The following is a 15,621-nucleotide window of genomic DNA, read 5'->3' on the forward strand; positions in this document are numbered from 1 at the left end:
GTCAGCAGAGAGACAATTTGTGATTACAATCGAGCCAGCCGCAGTGTAGAAATACATGATGAAGGGAATAACGTGGAGTGCAAGATAAAGTTCAGTAAGGTCTGATCAAAGATAGTCCGATGGTCTCCAATGAGGTAGATAGTAGCTCAGAATCACTCTCCAGTTGGTGATAGGATGGTTCAGTTGCCTGGTCACAACTGGGAAGAATCTCCCTGAATCTCCCTGAAGCTTCTCCACCTCTTGCCTGATGGTAGAGGCGAGAAGAGGGTGTGACCGGGGTGAGACTGCTCCTTGATTGCGCTGGTGGCTTTGCCGAGGCAGCGTGAAGTGAAGATGGAGACCCTACGCTTTGCTGCTAAATGGCATCTTTCCTAATGCAGGGTGAGCAACAATGAACAGGATACTCCACGTGCAGCCTCACCAAGTTGTGAGCTGAGTTTGGATTGGGGAGCGGCCATTGATTCCTTTTCTTTAGTGGTGAACACCGTTGGCACCTTCTGAACCACTCCACACCCTGCTGCCAATGTGTTTGTTTTCCTGCTCCCCTGGACATAGAGATAGACAGTTCGAGGGAAGATTGTGTTCCCTGACACTGAGTTTCTCATCCGAGAGTTGATTGTATGTATGTGAAGGCTCTTGAATAATTGCATGAACATCTGTTCGTTACTAATTTGTTTGTGACGAGGTGCCGGTGCTGGTGAAAGTTAAATACTTACTGCGAGGAAGCTTCTTTCTCCGTGACGCTCATTCAGAGGCAACTCTGCCTCGGCCCATGGATATTTCTGGGAGTAAAAGCAGGGCACTGATTTTAGATGATCAGCCATGATCATATTGAAAGGTGGTGCAGGCTCGAAGGGCCGAATGGCCAACTCCTGCACCTACTTACTATGTTTTCCTTTCTATCTCTGCTCTCTTCCATTTAAAACTCTCCTGAGGTGTAATTTAAAATCTGTAATATGATGGCACTTTAGCCCCAGTAATGCCTCTTCTGTTTCTTTGTTTGGGGAGAATTAGTAAATCTGACCTGTCTCCTCGAGAAGAGACTTCATTTCTATATTGCGAGTTATATTGCGAGCTACTAGAACCACACACAATCGTCCAAATGCGGCTGAACCAAAGTCCTACACGGTTGCAGCCTGACTTCCTGACTCTTATATTTCAATGCTCCAGCCGATGAAGGCAAGCACCCCACATTTCTTCTTTACAACACTAACTGCTTGCGTTGACACTTTCAGAGAGTTATGGACTTGGATCCCAAGATCCCAGCGTACAGCAATGGTGTTAAGTGTCGCCATGATGAGAATTTACAGAGGTGGTGTGTGACTGTTCTGTTTCCGTGCCGTTTAGGTGGAGCTGAGTTGCCCTAAGGAGATGGCGTGGAAGGTAAACATGTACCGAGGGTACCTGGCCATTTGCCACCCCGAGGAGCAGCAGCTCAACTTCATCGAGCGCCTGGTGGAGATGGCGAGCAGCCTGGCGATCCGAGAGTGGCGGAGACTCCCGCACATCGTCTCGCACGTGCACACGCCGCTGCTTCAGGTGAGAGCCCTCTGCCGCATGGTGGTGCAGCAGGTAGAGCTGCTGCCTTACTGCCCCGGAGACCCGGGTTCGATCCTGACTACGGGTGCCGTCTGGATGGAGTTTACTGCGCTCCCCATAAACGCGTGGGTTTCCTCTGATTGCTCCGGTTTCCTCTCGCACTCAAAAGAGGTGCAAAGAATGTTCGTAGGCTAATTGGCTTCTGTAAATGGTCAGGCAGTCCTCAACTTACCTAAGGGCTACGTTCCATGAACAGTTACGTGTCAGATTGTGCACAAGCTGGAATCACCGTCCCCATCCCCTGCCCAAAATAACTCACTGAGTCTGAGAAGGGTCCCGACCGAAACATCTACCTATCCATATTCTCCAGAGATGCTGCCTGGCCCGCTCTATCTGGTACCCTCCACTGGAAATAAAAGACATAAAACGCTAGTTTCCTTCAACCCTATGTTATCCCACTTTCTCATCCACTCCCGACACATTAGGGGCAATTTACAAAGGCCCACTGAGTCCACGCTGACCAGCGATCTTCCATTCACGCTAGTTGTATCCTACACACTAGTGGCAATTTACAGTCTGAAGAAGGGTTTTGGCCTGAAACGTTGCCTATTTCCTTCGCTCCATAGACGCTGCTGCACCCGCTGAGTTCCTCCAGCACTTTTGTCTACCTGCCAATTTACAGACCCAATTAACCAACAAACGTGCATTTCTTTGGGATGTGGGAGGAAACCGGAGCAGCAGGAGAAACTCCACATGGAATCCAGTGGATTCTGGCTCTTGGTAACCACGAGGCTGCTGTTCAAAGGAAAGACGCAAACTGCTGGAGTAACTCTGCGAGTCAGGCAGCATCTTTGAAGAACATGGGCAGGTGATGTTTCGGGTCGGGACCCTTCTTTAGTTTGACCCGAAACGTCACCAATCCATGTTCTCCAGAGATGCCGCCAGAGCCGCTGAGTGACACTGGCACTCTGTGTCGGTGAGCTGCCTTGCCCGCAGAGTGACTTATCCTTTCGTAACGTTCGTGGCATTTTGCGCATCTTGCAGGCAGCCCAGCAAATTATCGAGCTGCAGGAAGCAGCGCAAATAAACGCCGGTTTGCAGCCGGCGAATCTGGGGAGGAACACCAGCCTGCACGACATGAAGACTGTGGTGAAGACTTGGAGGAACCGCCTGCCCATCGTGTCCGACGACCTGTCTCACTGGAGCAGCATCTTCATGTGGAGGCAGCATCATTACCAAGGTATCTCCCAATATTTTGGACCTTCAGGCATAATCTGATTGAGGTTTTCGAGATGTTGAGGGGACAGCAGACAGGATTCAGAGAGAGCAAAACTTGTTTCCACGGGTTGGGGAAGGTTTCAGTGTAAATATTAAATCCTAATGTTTTAGGCACAAACAGGACAGAGGCTGAGTATAGAAGTTGGGAGGTCATGTTGCAGTTATATAAGACGTTGGTGAAGCACCATCCAGAGTATTGTGTTCAGTTTTGGGCACCATGTTCTAGGAAAGATATTGTCAAGCTGCATGAGATAAATGGGGGTCAGGTATGTGAAGTTGGTCACTTCAGTCCTCATTGAATGAAGGATCAAAATGGCAGTGCTAGATGGCTTCCTAATGGCCCGATGCAGCAACCTGATTGGCACGTTCTCCCTCGGACTCTGTGGGTTTCCTCCGGATGCTCCAGTTTCCTCCCACATCCCAAAAGACGTGTGGGTTTGTAGGTTAATCAACCTCTGTAAACGGCCTCTAGTATGTCGGGCTTGGATGATAGTGGGATAAAGCGGAACTCGTGTGAATGGGGGTGATCGATTGTCAGCGTGGACTTGGTGGGCCGAAGGGCCTGTTTCCATGCTGTATCTTTCAATCAATTCAATCAAAATCCCAGTAAATTGCATTTTCACAGGTTGAATGCCATTAGTGCAGTGAGGATCTCATTTATCACACAAGCAGAGTAGGCTGGCAATACTTGGCGATGGGGCTGCAGAAATAACATTTTGGATCAGTGAGGAACATTAACTAGGTTTCTCCCTCCACTGCCGCTGCCTGACCTGCCAGAATTTTTTTAATTTCAGAATTTTAGGATCTGCTGCGTTTAGCGTATGGCACCTCAGTTATTTCTTGGGTGATTCATGGTAATATGGGTGTCCGTAATGTTCCACGATGAAGGAAACACGTGGATTGTGTGGAAGTGTAAAAATGTTAGATTATATTTACATTCGCAGTTGTTCTGTCATGTGGAATGTTAATTGATTTGATTTTTTTTCTCCCCTGAGGCCAAATGAGGGTGGGATGCATGAACTGGATATTCACTCAGGGTAGGAGAAACAAGAACTAGAGAACATAATTTTAAGATGAGAGGGGGAAAGATTTAATAAGAACCTGAGGGGCAACGTTTTCGCACAGAGGGTGGTGGGTATATGGAATGAGCTGCTGGAGGAGGTAGTTGAAGCAAGTACTAGAATAGCATTTAGAAGCCACTTGGACAGGTAAAGGTTTAGAAGCATACGGGCCAACATAGACAAATGGGAGCATCTTGGTCGGCATGGACATGATGGGCCGAACGGCCTGTATCATTGCTGTGTGACTCTGTGCTAGGTGAAAGGGTGATGTAAGCAGGATAGACACAAAGTGCTGGAGTTACTCAGTGGGATCAGGCTGAATCTCTGGAGAGAAAGGAAGGGTGGCATTTCAGTTCGGGACCCTTCTTCAGACTTGAAGTAGGGGGTGGGATGTGAAGAGCTGGAGGCAAGAAAAGACCAGGACCAATCAGGGCTGGCCACAAATGGCTTCAGGCAGGGCGGTGCCTGATGAGGAATGGGAGAAATGGTATTGCGATGAGAGCTGGCACCGCCTCGATGGGCTGAATGGCCTCTGCATTGTGGGAAAACGTTTCATGTAAATACGGGGTAAAATAGAACCGACATACTCTGTTTGTGCCAGGAAACATTCCTTCCCAGAGAGGAGAGGGTGGAAAGATTACCCCACCCATCAGCGAGTCTGAAGAGGGTCCCAAACTGAAATGTTGCCTGTCCATATCCCTCCACAGATGCCGCCTGACCCACTGAGTTCCTCCAGCACTTTGTGTTTTTGCCAACAAAGAATGGGGCTGGCTAGGAAGGTGATTGATCATGTCCACACTGAGTAATCTAGCTCTTATCAGTTGGAATGTCCAAGGGAATTTAAAGTGGGAGGGAAAGTGAGAGGAAGGATTAAAATAGAGGGTGGGCGTATGGAAGGATCTGTCAGAGGAGGTCATGGAGTCAGGCAGCATGGAAGTGGCCCTTCTGCCCAACTCGCCCCTGCCAACCAACCGCTTGAGGCAGGCACTATAACACCTGGCATTTGGACAGGTACATGAATAGGAAAGATTTGGAGGGATATGGGCCAAATGCGGGCAGAGGGGACAGTGTAGATGGGGCATCGTGTACAGCATGGGCAGGTTGGGCTGAGGGGCCAGTTTCCATACTGTATGACTCCACAGTGAATAGCTTTGTTTTGCTCCAAACAGATCAGATAATAATATACATAAATACAATCAAATCAAACTCAAGTACAATAGATGGAACAAAGGGAAAAATACAGAGTGCAGAATACAGTTCACCGTATTGCAGCAAATCAGTTCCACAGAGAAAGTCCATTGTTCATAATTGTGTAGAGGTGGAGTTGCTGCCTTGCAGCGCCAGAATCGGGGTTCGATCCTACCCACGGGTACTGTCCATGTGGAGTTTCCATGTTCTCCCTGTGGCCGCATGGGTTTTCGCCAGGTTCTCTGGTTTCCTCCCACATTTTAAAGACATGCAGGTTTGTAGGTTAATTAGCTTCTATAAACTGTCCCTAGTGTGTAGGATAGAACTAGTATATGGGTGATTGCTGATCGGCACGACTCAGTGGGCCAAAGGGTATGTTTTCATGCTGTCTAACTAAACTAAACTTAACTTAATTAGGTGAACCAGACTGTATCCATCATCTGCTTGGCCCAATAGTTGGGCTATCCTTACCACGTGCCATTAATAAACCTATTTTAAACCTAGACCTTCCTCTTTTCCAATCCAGAAGCTGCCCAAGTCCTTTGCAGTAGGGATTGGGAGCGGAGGTTATTCAAGGTTCCAGCACACATAAATTAATATACAAGGTACAGTGCTGCTTGCCAGAAAAATTATGCCCCCAGCAAAACAAATAGCTGCAGCAGTATTCATTTTGTGCACTTCCTCCAACACAATGGAGACCACCCTTTCGAAGCATTCTGCCGGCACAGAGCATTTGGAAATGTCAGGAGGTCATAAAAAGCATTGTACAAATGCAAGCCTCAGAGAAAGTCAGGCGTAGCTGACTGCTGTTTTGTCATTTGGGTCAGCTCACTCCCTATTTTTAAACCTGAGTGCAGAACAAAGAAGACTTGGGGGCGCACCAGTAGAATTGCTGCCACAGAGCTCCAGAGATCCGGGTTCGATCCTGACTGCGGGTGCTGCCTGTATGGAGTTTGCACGTTCCCTTCGTGACCGTGTGCACGTGTTCTCCGGTTTCCCCTCGCACTCCACAAATGTGCACGTTTGTAGGTAATTGGCTTTGGCAAAAATTATAATTGCCCCTAGTGTGTAGGATAGTGCTAGTGTATGAGTGATCGCTGGTCGGCCCGGATTCAGTGGGCCGAAGGGCCTGTTTCCATGCTGCATCTCTAAAGTCTAAAGACCTCATCTCCCTCCGACAGATTAAACAGAAGCTGAAAACTAAATTTGCAAGGATACTGCCAGGGCCTGAGCTACAGGGAGAAATTGGGCAAGATAGGACTTCATTCCTAGGAGCGCAGATGGCTGAGTAGTGATCTTATTTAAGTGTATAAAATCATGAGGAGAGTTGATATGCTGAATGCTCAGAGTATTTTACCCGAGGTAGGGGAAAGAGTTAATCCAGGGGCAACGTTTTCACTCAAAGGGTGGCAGGTACATGGAACGAGTTGGGAGAGGAGGTAGTTGAAGCAGGCACAATAACAACTTTTAAAAGACACTTGTACAGATACATTGATAGGAAAGATTTTGAGGAATATGGTCCAAGTGCGGGCAAATGGAGCTAGCATCTTGGTTGGCATGGACAAGTTGGGCCGAAGGGACTGTTTCTGTGCTTCAATTGGTTAAAAAATGCCAGTTCTTAATTCCTACATCAATTCTGGCCTTACTCTTCCTATGTCCTCTGGTACTCAATTCCCCTACCCTGAGTATAAGACTGTGCATTCCCCCTATCCATTCCTCTCATGATTTTGTACACCTCTATAAGATCACTCCTCAGCCTCCCGTGCCCCATGAAAATAAAGTCCTAGCCTGCCCGACCTCTCCCAGGAGCTCTGGCCCTCGAGTCCTGGCAATATCATCGTAAATCTTCCATGCAGCCGTTCCAGTTTAACAGCTTGCCTCTAGCTCGTTGTCGCGTGTACACCTGACAGGAATAAAACTAAACCTAAACCAATGGGGGTGCTGTTTGGGAGCAGGGCGGCCATTTTGAGGGTTAAGAGACAGGTCAGGAACAAGAACCAGAGAGGTGTGGGAGAAGGTGTAGGAAAGGGTCAAATGTTCTATTGTAACTTGATCCACAGACTTCGTCCTTCACACAAGGTGATGGGAATCCATGATAGAATGTTCAAGATGTGTGTCAATTGAAAATGTCAAATATTGACACTAAAATACTGGAGTAACTCAGCAGGTCAGGCAACATACCTGGAGAACATGGATAGGGGACATTTCGGGTTAGGATCCTTCTTTAGACTGATTGTTGGGTCCCAACCCGAAACGTCATCTATCCCATGTTCTCCAGAAATGCTGCCTGACCTGCTGAGTCTGAAGATGGGTCTTAACCTGAAACATTACCTATCCATGTTCTGCAGGGATGCTGCCTGACTTGCTGAGTTACTCCAGTATTTTGATCTTTCCTTGGTAAACCAGCATCTGCACTTCCTTTTTTCTGCTCAAAAATGGGATTGAACGGGTTATATGTTGGGCAAGGCATGTGGATGCAGATCAATACTCGATCAAATGGAAATGTAGACCATTCCTGAGGGATTGAATGAATGGCATCTTCCTGTTCTCATGTTCACATGTACTTTGCAAGTTGAGCTTTTGGAGGGAAGTTAACGCAATAAAAATAGAAAAGGATTTTGTTTTAGAAAAGCAGTAAGATTAGAAGCTATAACTGAATAGAGTTTGACCACGGCACACTCCAGGAAACTTGCTACTTTTCGCATTTCCATTCATTGCAGTGGGACGGACCACAGCAGATACAAAACTGAAACCAGGTAGGGAACGAATGAGTTCGTAAAAATCAAAGCGACTTTGGGTGTGAACTTGTGTATCGTTGAAATGTTTGCGTAAACCATCAGAACTCGCTCCAGCTTCAAAGAAAAACTTGGCTCCTGTTTAAAATGATTCCATGTGTGAAAACATTCCTCCTTGCTCATATGTTAGAAGATCAAACTGTTCGGTAATTAGTGTGTCTGCCAACGGAGCTTTGAAACGGGGTGTTTAACTCATTGTATGGCCACCTAGTGTTGGAGTAACTCAGCGGGCCAGGCAGTGTCTCTGAAGAATGTTCTCCAGAGATGCTGTCTGGCCCGCTGAGTTACTCCACCACTTTGTGTCTTTATTTTTCACCTGTATCTACAGTTCCTTGTGTTTAGTTTAGTTTAGAGATACAGTGCGGAACCAGGCCCTTCGGCCTACCGGATCTGCGCCAACCAATGATCCCTGTACACTTGGGACAATTTACAATCTTTACCAAAGCCAATTAACCTAGAAACCTGTACGTTTTTGGAGTGTGGGAGGAAACCAGAGCACCAGGAGAAAATCCACGCGGTCACAGGGAGAACGTACTGACTCCGTACAGACAGCACCTGTAGTCGGGATCAAACCTGGGTCGCTGGCGCTGTGGGGCAGCAGCTCTACAGCTGTGCCACCGTGCCGCCCCTGTGGCGAGATAAACGTACATCTTGTCTATGAATAAATAAAATCGCAGCTGATAGAGCCACTGTCTCACAGTGCCGGAGATCCGGCTTCGACTCTGATCTCGGGTGCCGTCTGTACGGAGTTTGCACGTTCTCCCTGTGACCGCGTGGGTTTTCTCCGGGTGTTCTAATATCCCCCCACTCTTACTAAAGACGTACAGGTTTGTAGGTTAATTGGCCCTCTGTAAATTAGCCCTAGTGTGCAGGGAATGGATGAGAAAGTGGGATAACATAGAACGTAACTTGGTTAGCTTGGACTCGGTGGGCCGAAGGGCCTGTTTCCATGCTGCATCTCTGAACTAAACTAAACGATAAAGATTCTTTTCTGTAAGGAGTCTATTGTACCTCTGTACAAAGAAAAGGAAATGGGAGAAGAGTGGGTCGAATGCAAGGAGAAGATGAGAAAGAGGCTCTCCACAGATGCTGCCTGACCTATTTCAGGCAAAGTATTAAGTAGTATGGAACGAGCTGCAAGAGGAGGTAGTTGAGGCAGGCACTATAACTGCATTTAAAAGACATTTGGACAGGTCCATGGATAGGAAAGATTTAGAGGGATACGGGCCAAACGCGGGCAGGTGGGACTAGCGTAGATGGGGCATCTTGGCTGGCATGAGCAAGTTGGGCCGAAGGGACTGTTTTCATGCTATATATGACTCTATGATTATGAATCCAAAGTGGGAAGGTGGAGATTGGCTGTGATCTAAGTGAGCAGTAGAACTGGTTGGACGGGCAAATTGTCCTCACACTCATCGTTCTACTTACCTGTTCTAGATGGTTTCAGATCAGTAGAACTGAGTATCATATTGCTCCGCTTCCCCTCCCACGTTCCAAAGATATGTGGGTCTGTTTTCCTCTTGAGATCACACCTTCCCCAGCCAACAGTGGGCCTACCAGGGCACCACCCAGCTCAAGGTCAGTTGTGGCCTGCCCAGGGCTTTTCTCACCTGCAGCTCTTCCCGCCCACTGCCCATCCCCTACCTTCATTCTGAAGAAGGGTCCCGACCCGAAACATCTCCCATCCATTTTCTCTAGAGATGTTTCCAGATCCACTTAGTTACTCCAGCACTTTGTGGAGCAATCTGTGGTATAAACCAGCATCTGCAGTTCCTTGCTTCTACAGGCAAATTGGCTTCTGTAAATTGCCCCTAGTGGGTAGGATGCAAAACTGGGATAAGATAGAACTAGCATGAACGCTGGTCAGCGTGGGCTGAAGGGCCCGTTTCCACGCTGTACAACTATAACTCGATGAATGGACAACAAAGTGAGGTAACATAGAACTAGTGTGAACGGGTGATTGTTCAGTGGGCCAAAAGGGCCCGTTTCCACAATGTATCTCTAAACTAACCTAAAACTAAAAATTCAATCAAATGCAAGTTCTAAATGCACACCAACTACTCCCAATCCCTACTGTAGCATGAGATAGACGCAAAAAGCTGGAGTGACTCAGCGGGACAGGCAGCATCTCTGTAGAGAAGGAATGGGTGACATTTCGGGTCGAGTTTGTTTGTTTCAAAATGGATTTCAAAAAGCCTGCCACCTCAAATTTGGAAGTAATGGACAGTTTGAATTCTCTTTCTCTCTCTCTTTCCCAAGCGATCGTGGCAGCTTACGAGAACAGCTCTCAGCACGACCCCAACTCCAACAATGCCATGCTGGGGGTGCACGCCTCGGCCTCCGCCATCATCCAGTACGGCAAGATTGCCCGTAAGCAGGGCCTGGTCAACGTGGCCCTGGACATCCTCAGCCGCATCCACACCATCCCCACCGTGCCCATCGTCGACTGCTTCCAGAAGATCCGGCAACAAGTCAAGTGCTACCTCCAGCAGGCTGGAGTGATGGGCAAGAACGAGTGTATGCAGGTGGGCATTGGGCGGCCAAAGGCCGGAGTGATAACTGGCTCCTTCATCTCGCTGCCATTATGCACCAGTTTGGAGTTGAACCATGAAGTCTTGTTTAATGTCCCAGGAAACGCTCATAAGTTCTAGGAGCAGAATTAGGCCATTCGGCCCAACATCTACTCCGCCATTCAATCATGGCTGATCTATAATTTCCCTCTCAACCCCATTCTCCTGCCTTCTCCCCATAACCCCTGACAACAGTACTAATTAAGAATATGTCGATCTCCACCTTGAAAATATCCATTGACTTGGGCTCCACAGCCTTCTGTGGCAATGAATTCTACAGATTCATCACCCTCAAATAAATTCCTCCTCATCTACTTTCTAAAGGTATGTCCTTTTATTCTGAGGCTATGGCCTCTGGTCCTAGACTCAGCCACTAGTGAAAACATCCTCTCCACATCTACTCTATCCTGGCCTTTCACTATTCGGTAAGTTTCAATGAGGTCCCCCTTCATGCTTCTAAACTCCAGCGAGTACACGCCCAGTGCCGTCGAACGCCCATCATATGTTAATCCAATCATTGCATCAATCCATCAGGAAATGCCACATCCTTGGGTGAAGTGGGTGGAAATGTACTTCACGTAGTTGGAGAGGATTGAACTATTCACGTGATCATAGTGACACAGATGTAGCGTTGCCACCTCATAGCGTCGAGGGTTCGATCCCGACTACGGTTGCTGTCTGTACCGTTACGTTCTCCCTGTGACCGTGTGGGTTTTTTCCTGGGTGCTCCCAAAATGTTCTTCCCACATCCCAAAGACATGCAGGTTTGTAGGTTAATTGGGTTCCGTAAATCATCCGTAGTGTCACACCTGTGTGCGGGTGATTGCTGGTCGGCATGGACTCGATGGGCCTAAGGGCCAATTTCTGTGCTGTATCTCCAAAATTCAAAACTAAATATCATTCAGGAGGGTTTCGGCCCAAAACGTTGCCTATTTCCTTCGCTCCATAGATGCTGCCTGACCCGCTGAGTTTCTCCAGCACTTTTGTCTACCATCATTCACTCAGACTTCAATTTTGTTTTCCGCAGGGTTTGGAAGTGATTGAATCGACAAACCTGAAATATTTCACCAAGGAGATGACGGCAGAATTCTATGCATTGAAAGGGATGTTCCTGGCTCAGATTAATAAGTAAGTAAAAAAAAAATGCCACAACGTAATCTATATAATTTATATTGCCACGGGCAAGAATTCCATTGTTTAGTGTTTGTTTATAAAGTATTTGGGACTTGAAGAGTATTTAATTGTCATATATACTGACAATGGAACAATGAAATTCTTACTTGCAGCAGCATTACAGACTGTAAACATAATACACATGGATAATAGATCATAAAAAAAAATTCAATAAACTAATAACCACAATATAATTTATCATCCATATTTTTTTCACAGGGTTGCTGTACCTAGGGAAACTTTTCACTGTACCTTGATATACGTGACAATAATAAACTAAACTAATTGGAGGCCAAACCACGGGATGTTTTCTTGACAGTTCGATTTAGATTGTGGATGATCAGCCATGATCATATTGAATGGCGGTGCTGGCTCGAAGGGCCGAATGGCCTCTACCTGCACCGATTTTCTATGTTTCTATATGTCTGAAGAAGTGTTCCGACCCGAAGCATCACCTACCACACTTTTCTCCAGAGGATGCTGCCCGACCTGTTGAGTTTCTGCAGGTACACAAAAATGCTGGAGAAACTCAGTGGGTGCAGCAGCATCCATGGAGCGAAGGAAATAGGCAACGTTTCGGGCCGAAACCCTTCTTCAGACTGATGGGGGATGGGGCGGGGAGAAGAAAGGAAAAAGGGAGGAGGAGGAGCCCGAGGGCTGAGGGAGAGATAGGAAGGGGTGGTGACAGCAAGGGCTAATAAAATTGGGGGAATTCAATGTTCATGCCACCAGGATGCAGACTCCCCAAGCGGAATATGAGGTGCTGTTCCTCCGATTTCCGGTGGTGCTCGCTCTGGCCATGGAGGAGACCCAGGACAGAGAGGTTACAGCAGGACTTTGTGTCTAGCTGTGGTATAAACCAGCATCTGCAGTTCCTTGTTTCTACAGGTCTGTTGGTTAATCTTGAGTGTGGGAGCAAGAGTTTGCTTCACATCTTTCCCATATCCTGTGAGGAACATGAGTTGTAAGCCCTTCCCCCAGTAGTGATGTTCCACCTTCGATTTATCGATCAACACTTTATTGTCACGTGTACTTGGTACAGTGAAATTCCTTGTTTTGCATACACTGCATCAGTTTGCAAAGAGTCGCCACGTATAGGACAAAGTTAGAAAAGTATTCAATGTAGTCCCGATGGTCCCTCTTCCTCCCGAGTCCCTCTTTGTTCTTGGCGGCCCCCCACTCTGGGTCCCTCTGTTCTCTCGGCCGGCCCCCTCCTCGCTTGCCGACGGCCCTCCTCGCTCTCTGACGGGAGTGCTGCCTCAGCAGAGAGGTTGAGGGCCATCCATCCTTTCTCTCGCCTCTCCCTCGTGCTCCCCCCACTGTGAGGACTTGCATCTATAACTCTCCTTCATCTTGTGCACTCCAGCTGAGTGCTGACAAAAGCTCGGCCAACTGAAGCGAGCTCACTTTGACGACCAGCTCAGATTCCTGGCCTTGCTTGGGAGTCGAGCTGTCAACTCTTTGATGTGCCAAGCTTGGAATGCACTTCCTTGTCTTTGGCTGTCCTTTACGTGTGAATAGTTGCAAGCTATCAAGGAGAAATTACAATGTGGCCTCTGTTCTTTGTTGATACTCTTCGCACTTTGTATGTGCAAAAGGTTGCTCACTATCTGATTTTTCCTCCCACCCCTTCACGCTCCATAATTCTTTGTGAAAGCTATATTAAGTACATTTGTTTTAAATGTTGACAATTTGCAGGCAAAACCAAGGCACAATACTGTCAGAACTGCAAATGGGTGGAATCAGACCCTTCAGCCCAACTTGCCCACACTGACCAACATGCCCCCTGCCCGCACTTGGTCCATATCCCTAGAAATCTATTGTATCCATGTACCTGTCCAAATGTTTCTTAAATGTTTATTAGTACCTGCCTCAACTACCTCTTCCGGCAGCTCGTTCCAAACACCCACCACCATTTGTATAAAAAGAAGTCACCTCTCAGGTTCCCATTAAATCTTTCCCCCCCCCCACTACCGTAAGCCTGTGTCCTCTGGTCCTCGATTCCCCTACTCTAGGCAAAAGACTGTGCATTTACCCAATCTATTCCTAATGATTTTATACACCTCTATAAGATCACCCCCACATCCTCCTGCGCTCCAAGGAATAGAGTCCTAGCCTGCTCAACCACTCCTTATGGCTCAGGCCCTCGAATCCTAGCAACATCCTCGTAAATCAGCATCCTTGTGTATCTTCCCTGCACTCTTTCCAGCTTAACAACGTCCTTCTCCTGACCCACTTGGTTACTCCAGCATTTTGTGCCTTTCTTTGGGGAACCAGCATCTGCAGTTCCTTGTTATCACATTGGTGTCCAAGTCATTTATATATACATCCCAAACAGTCATCCCCCAACTCCCCATTCCCTGCCTGATGCACGCTAGCATACTCCCTAATTTGAGGAAGGACATTCTTGCTATTGAGGGAGTGCAGCTTAGGTGCACAAGGTTAATTACCGGGATGGCGGGGCAGTCGTATGATGAAAAACTGGGCTTGTATTCACTGGAATTTAGAAGGGAGGGGATCTTATAGAAACATATAAAATTATTGTGGAATTGGACACGCCAGATGCAGGAAATATGTTCCCGATGTTGGGGGAGTCCAGAACTAGGGGGCCACAGTTTAAGAATAAGGGGTAGGCCATTTCGAATGGAGATGAGGAAAAACCTTTTCACACAGAGAGTTGTGAATTTGTGGAATTCTCTGCCTCAGAAGGCAGTGGAGGCCGATACACTGGATGCATTCAAAAGAGAGTTAGATAGAGCTCTTAGGGCTGGCGGAATCAAGGGGTATGGGAAGAAGGCAGGAACAGGAACGGAGGGCAGTGCTGGCTCGAATAGCCTACTCCTGCACCTATTGTCTATGTATGTATGTACTTCAAAATGGCTGCTACATGATACAGTATCGCCGAGGAGAATGATCTGTTGCCAATTTTCTGAGTAGCACTTATCCTTAATTGGAGGTGTTGATTTGAAAGTGCAGACCTGTAATATGAAGGCTGTTTGTGGCTATTTTCAGCAGAGCAGAGACTCCGTAGTTTTGCATCGTTAAATACTCATTCACCCTCACAGCAAGGGGTGGAACTTGGTGTTCAAATGTACCTCATATGTTGTCAAAGGCAAAAATGCTAAGTAATAATTAAAGCTTATTTTTTTCCCTTGCTGCACTTAAATACAGCCCTACACAGGGGAGGTAGTGCTAAACTCAGTGACTCTAGGTATGCTGGCATTCTCTTCCAGCGAGTACAATGAATTCACTGTCCGCAAGGAAAGTGTGTGGCATGGTGGGGCAGCAGTAGAGTTACTGCCTTACTGCACCAGAGGTGTGATCCTGACTCCAGGTGCTGTCTCTGCAGAGTTTGTACTGTGTGTTCTCCCAGTGACCGCATGGATTTCCCCCCGTTGCTCCGGTTTCCTCCCACATTCCAAAGATGTGCAGATTTATAGGTGAATTGGCTTCGATTGGCGAAGATTGTAAATTGTCCCAAGTGTGTTGGATAGTGCGAGCGTATGGTCGGCACAGACTCGGTGGGCCGAAGGGCCTGTTTCCGCTCCGTATCTCCAAACTAAACTAAGCAAAGAAATTGTAGAGAGTTGTGGACATAGTCCAGACCATCATACAAGCCAGCCTTCCTTCCATTGACTCCATCTACACGTCACGCTGCCTCAGCAAGGCCAGCAGCATAATAACCGACCACTCCCTCTTCTCCCCTCTCCCATCAGTCAAGAGATACAGAAGTGTGAAAATATATGACTCCAGATTCAAGGACAGTTTCTTCTCAGCTGTTATCGGGCAGCTGAACCATCCTCAATAAGAGTGCAGTCTGGACCTCCCATCTCCCTCACTGGAGATAGACAAAACTGCTGGAGAAATTCAGCAGGGGCAGCAGCATCTATGGAGCGAAGGAAATGGGCAACGTTTCGGGCCGAAACCCACTGGAGACCTTTGAACAATCTTTAATCGGACTTCAATGTAATATTATTGCTTTAAATGTTGCAGCATTTATCCTGTATCCGTGCACTG

General features: G+C 47.4%; 1 protein-coding gene across 1 annotated transcript in view; it reads left to right on the plus strand.

Annotated features, from left to right (window-relative positions):
- trrap (transformation/transcription domain-associated protein) overlaps window positions 1–15,621 on the plus strand; it is a 168,782-nt gene that overhangs the window by 120,063 nt on the left and 33,098 nt on the right. The window contains 5 exon segments of the mRNA XM_055651623.1: window positions 1,348–1,539; window positions 2,584–2,779; window positions 7,787–7,822; window positions 10,121–10,386; window positions 11,459–11,559. Of these exon segments, the coding sequence (XP_055507598.1) occupies window positions 1,348–1,539; window positions 2,584–2,779; window positions 7,787–7,822; window positions 10,121–10,386; window positions 11,459–11,559 (791 nt within the window).

This window comes from Leucoraja erinacea, chromosome 20, assembly GCF_028641065.1.
Source record: "Leucoraja erinacea ecotype New England chromosome 20, Leri_hhj_1, whole genome shotgun sequence".
NCBI classification, from domain to species: Eukaryota; Metazoa; Chordata; class Chondrichthyes; order Rajiformes; family Rajidae; genus Leucoraja; species Leucoraja erinaceus.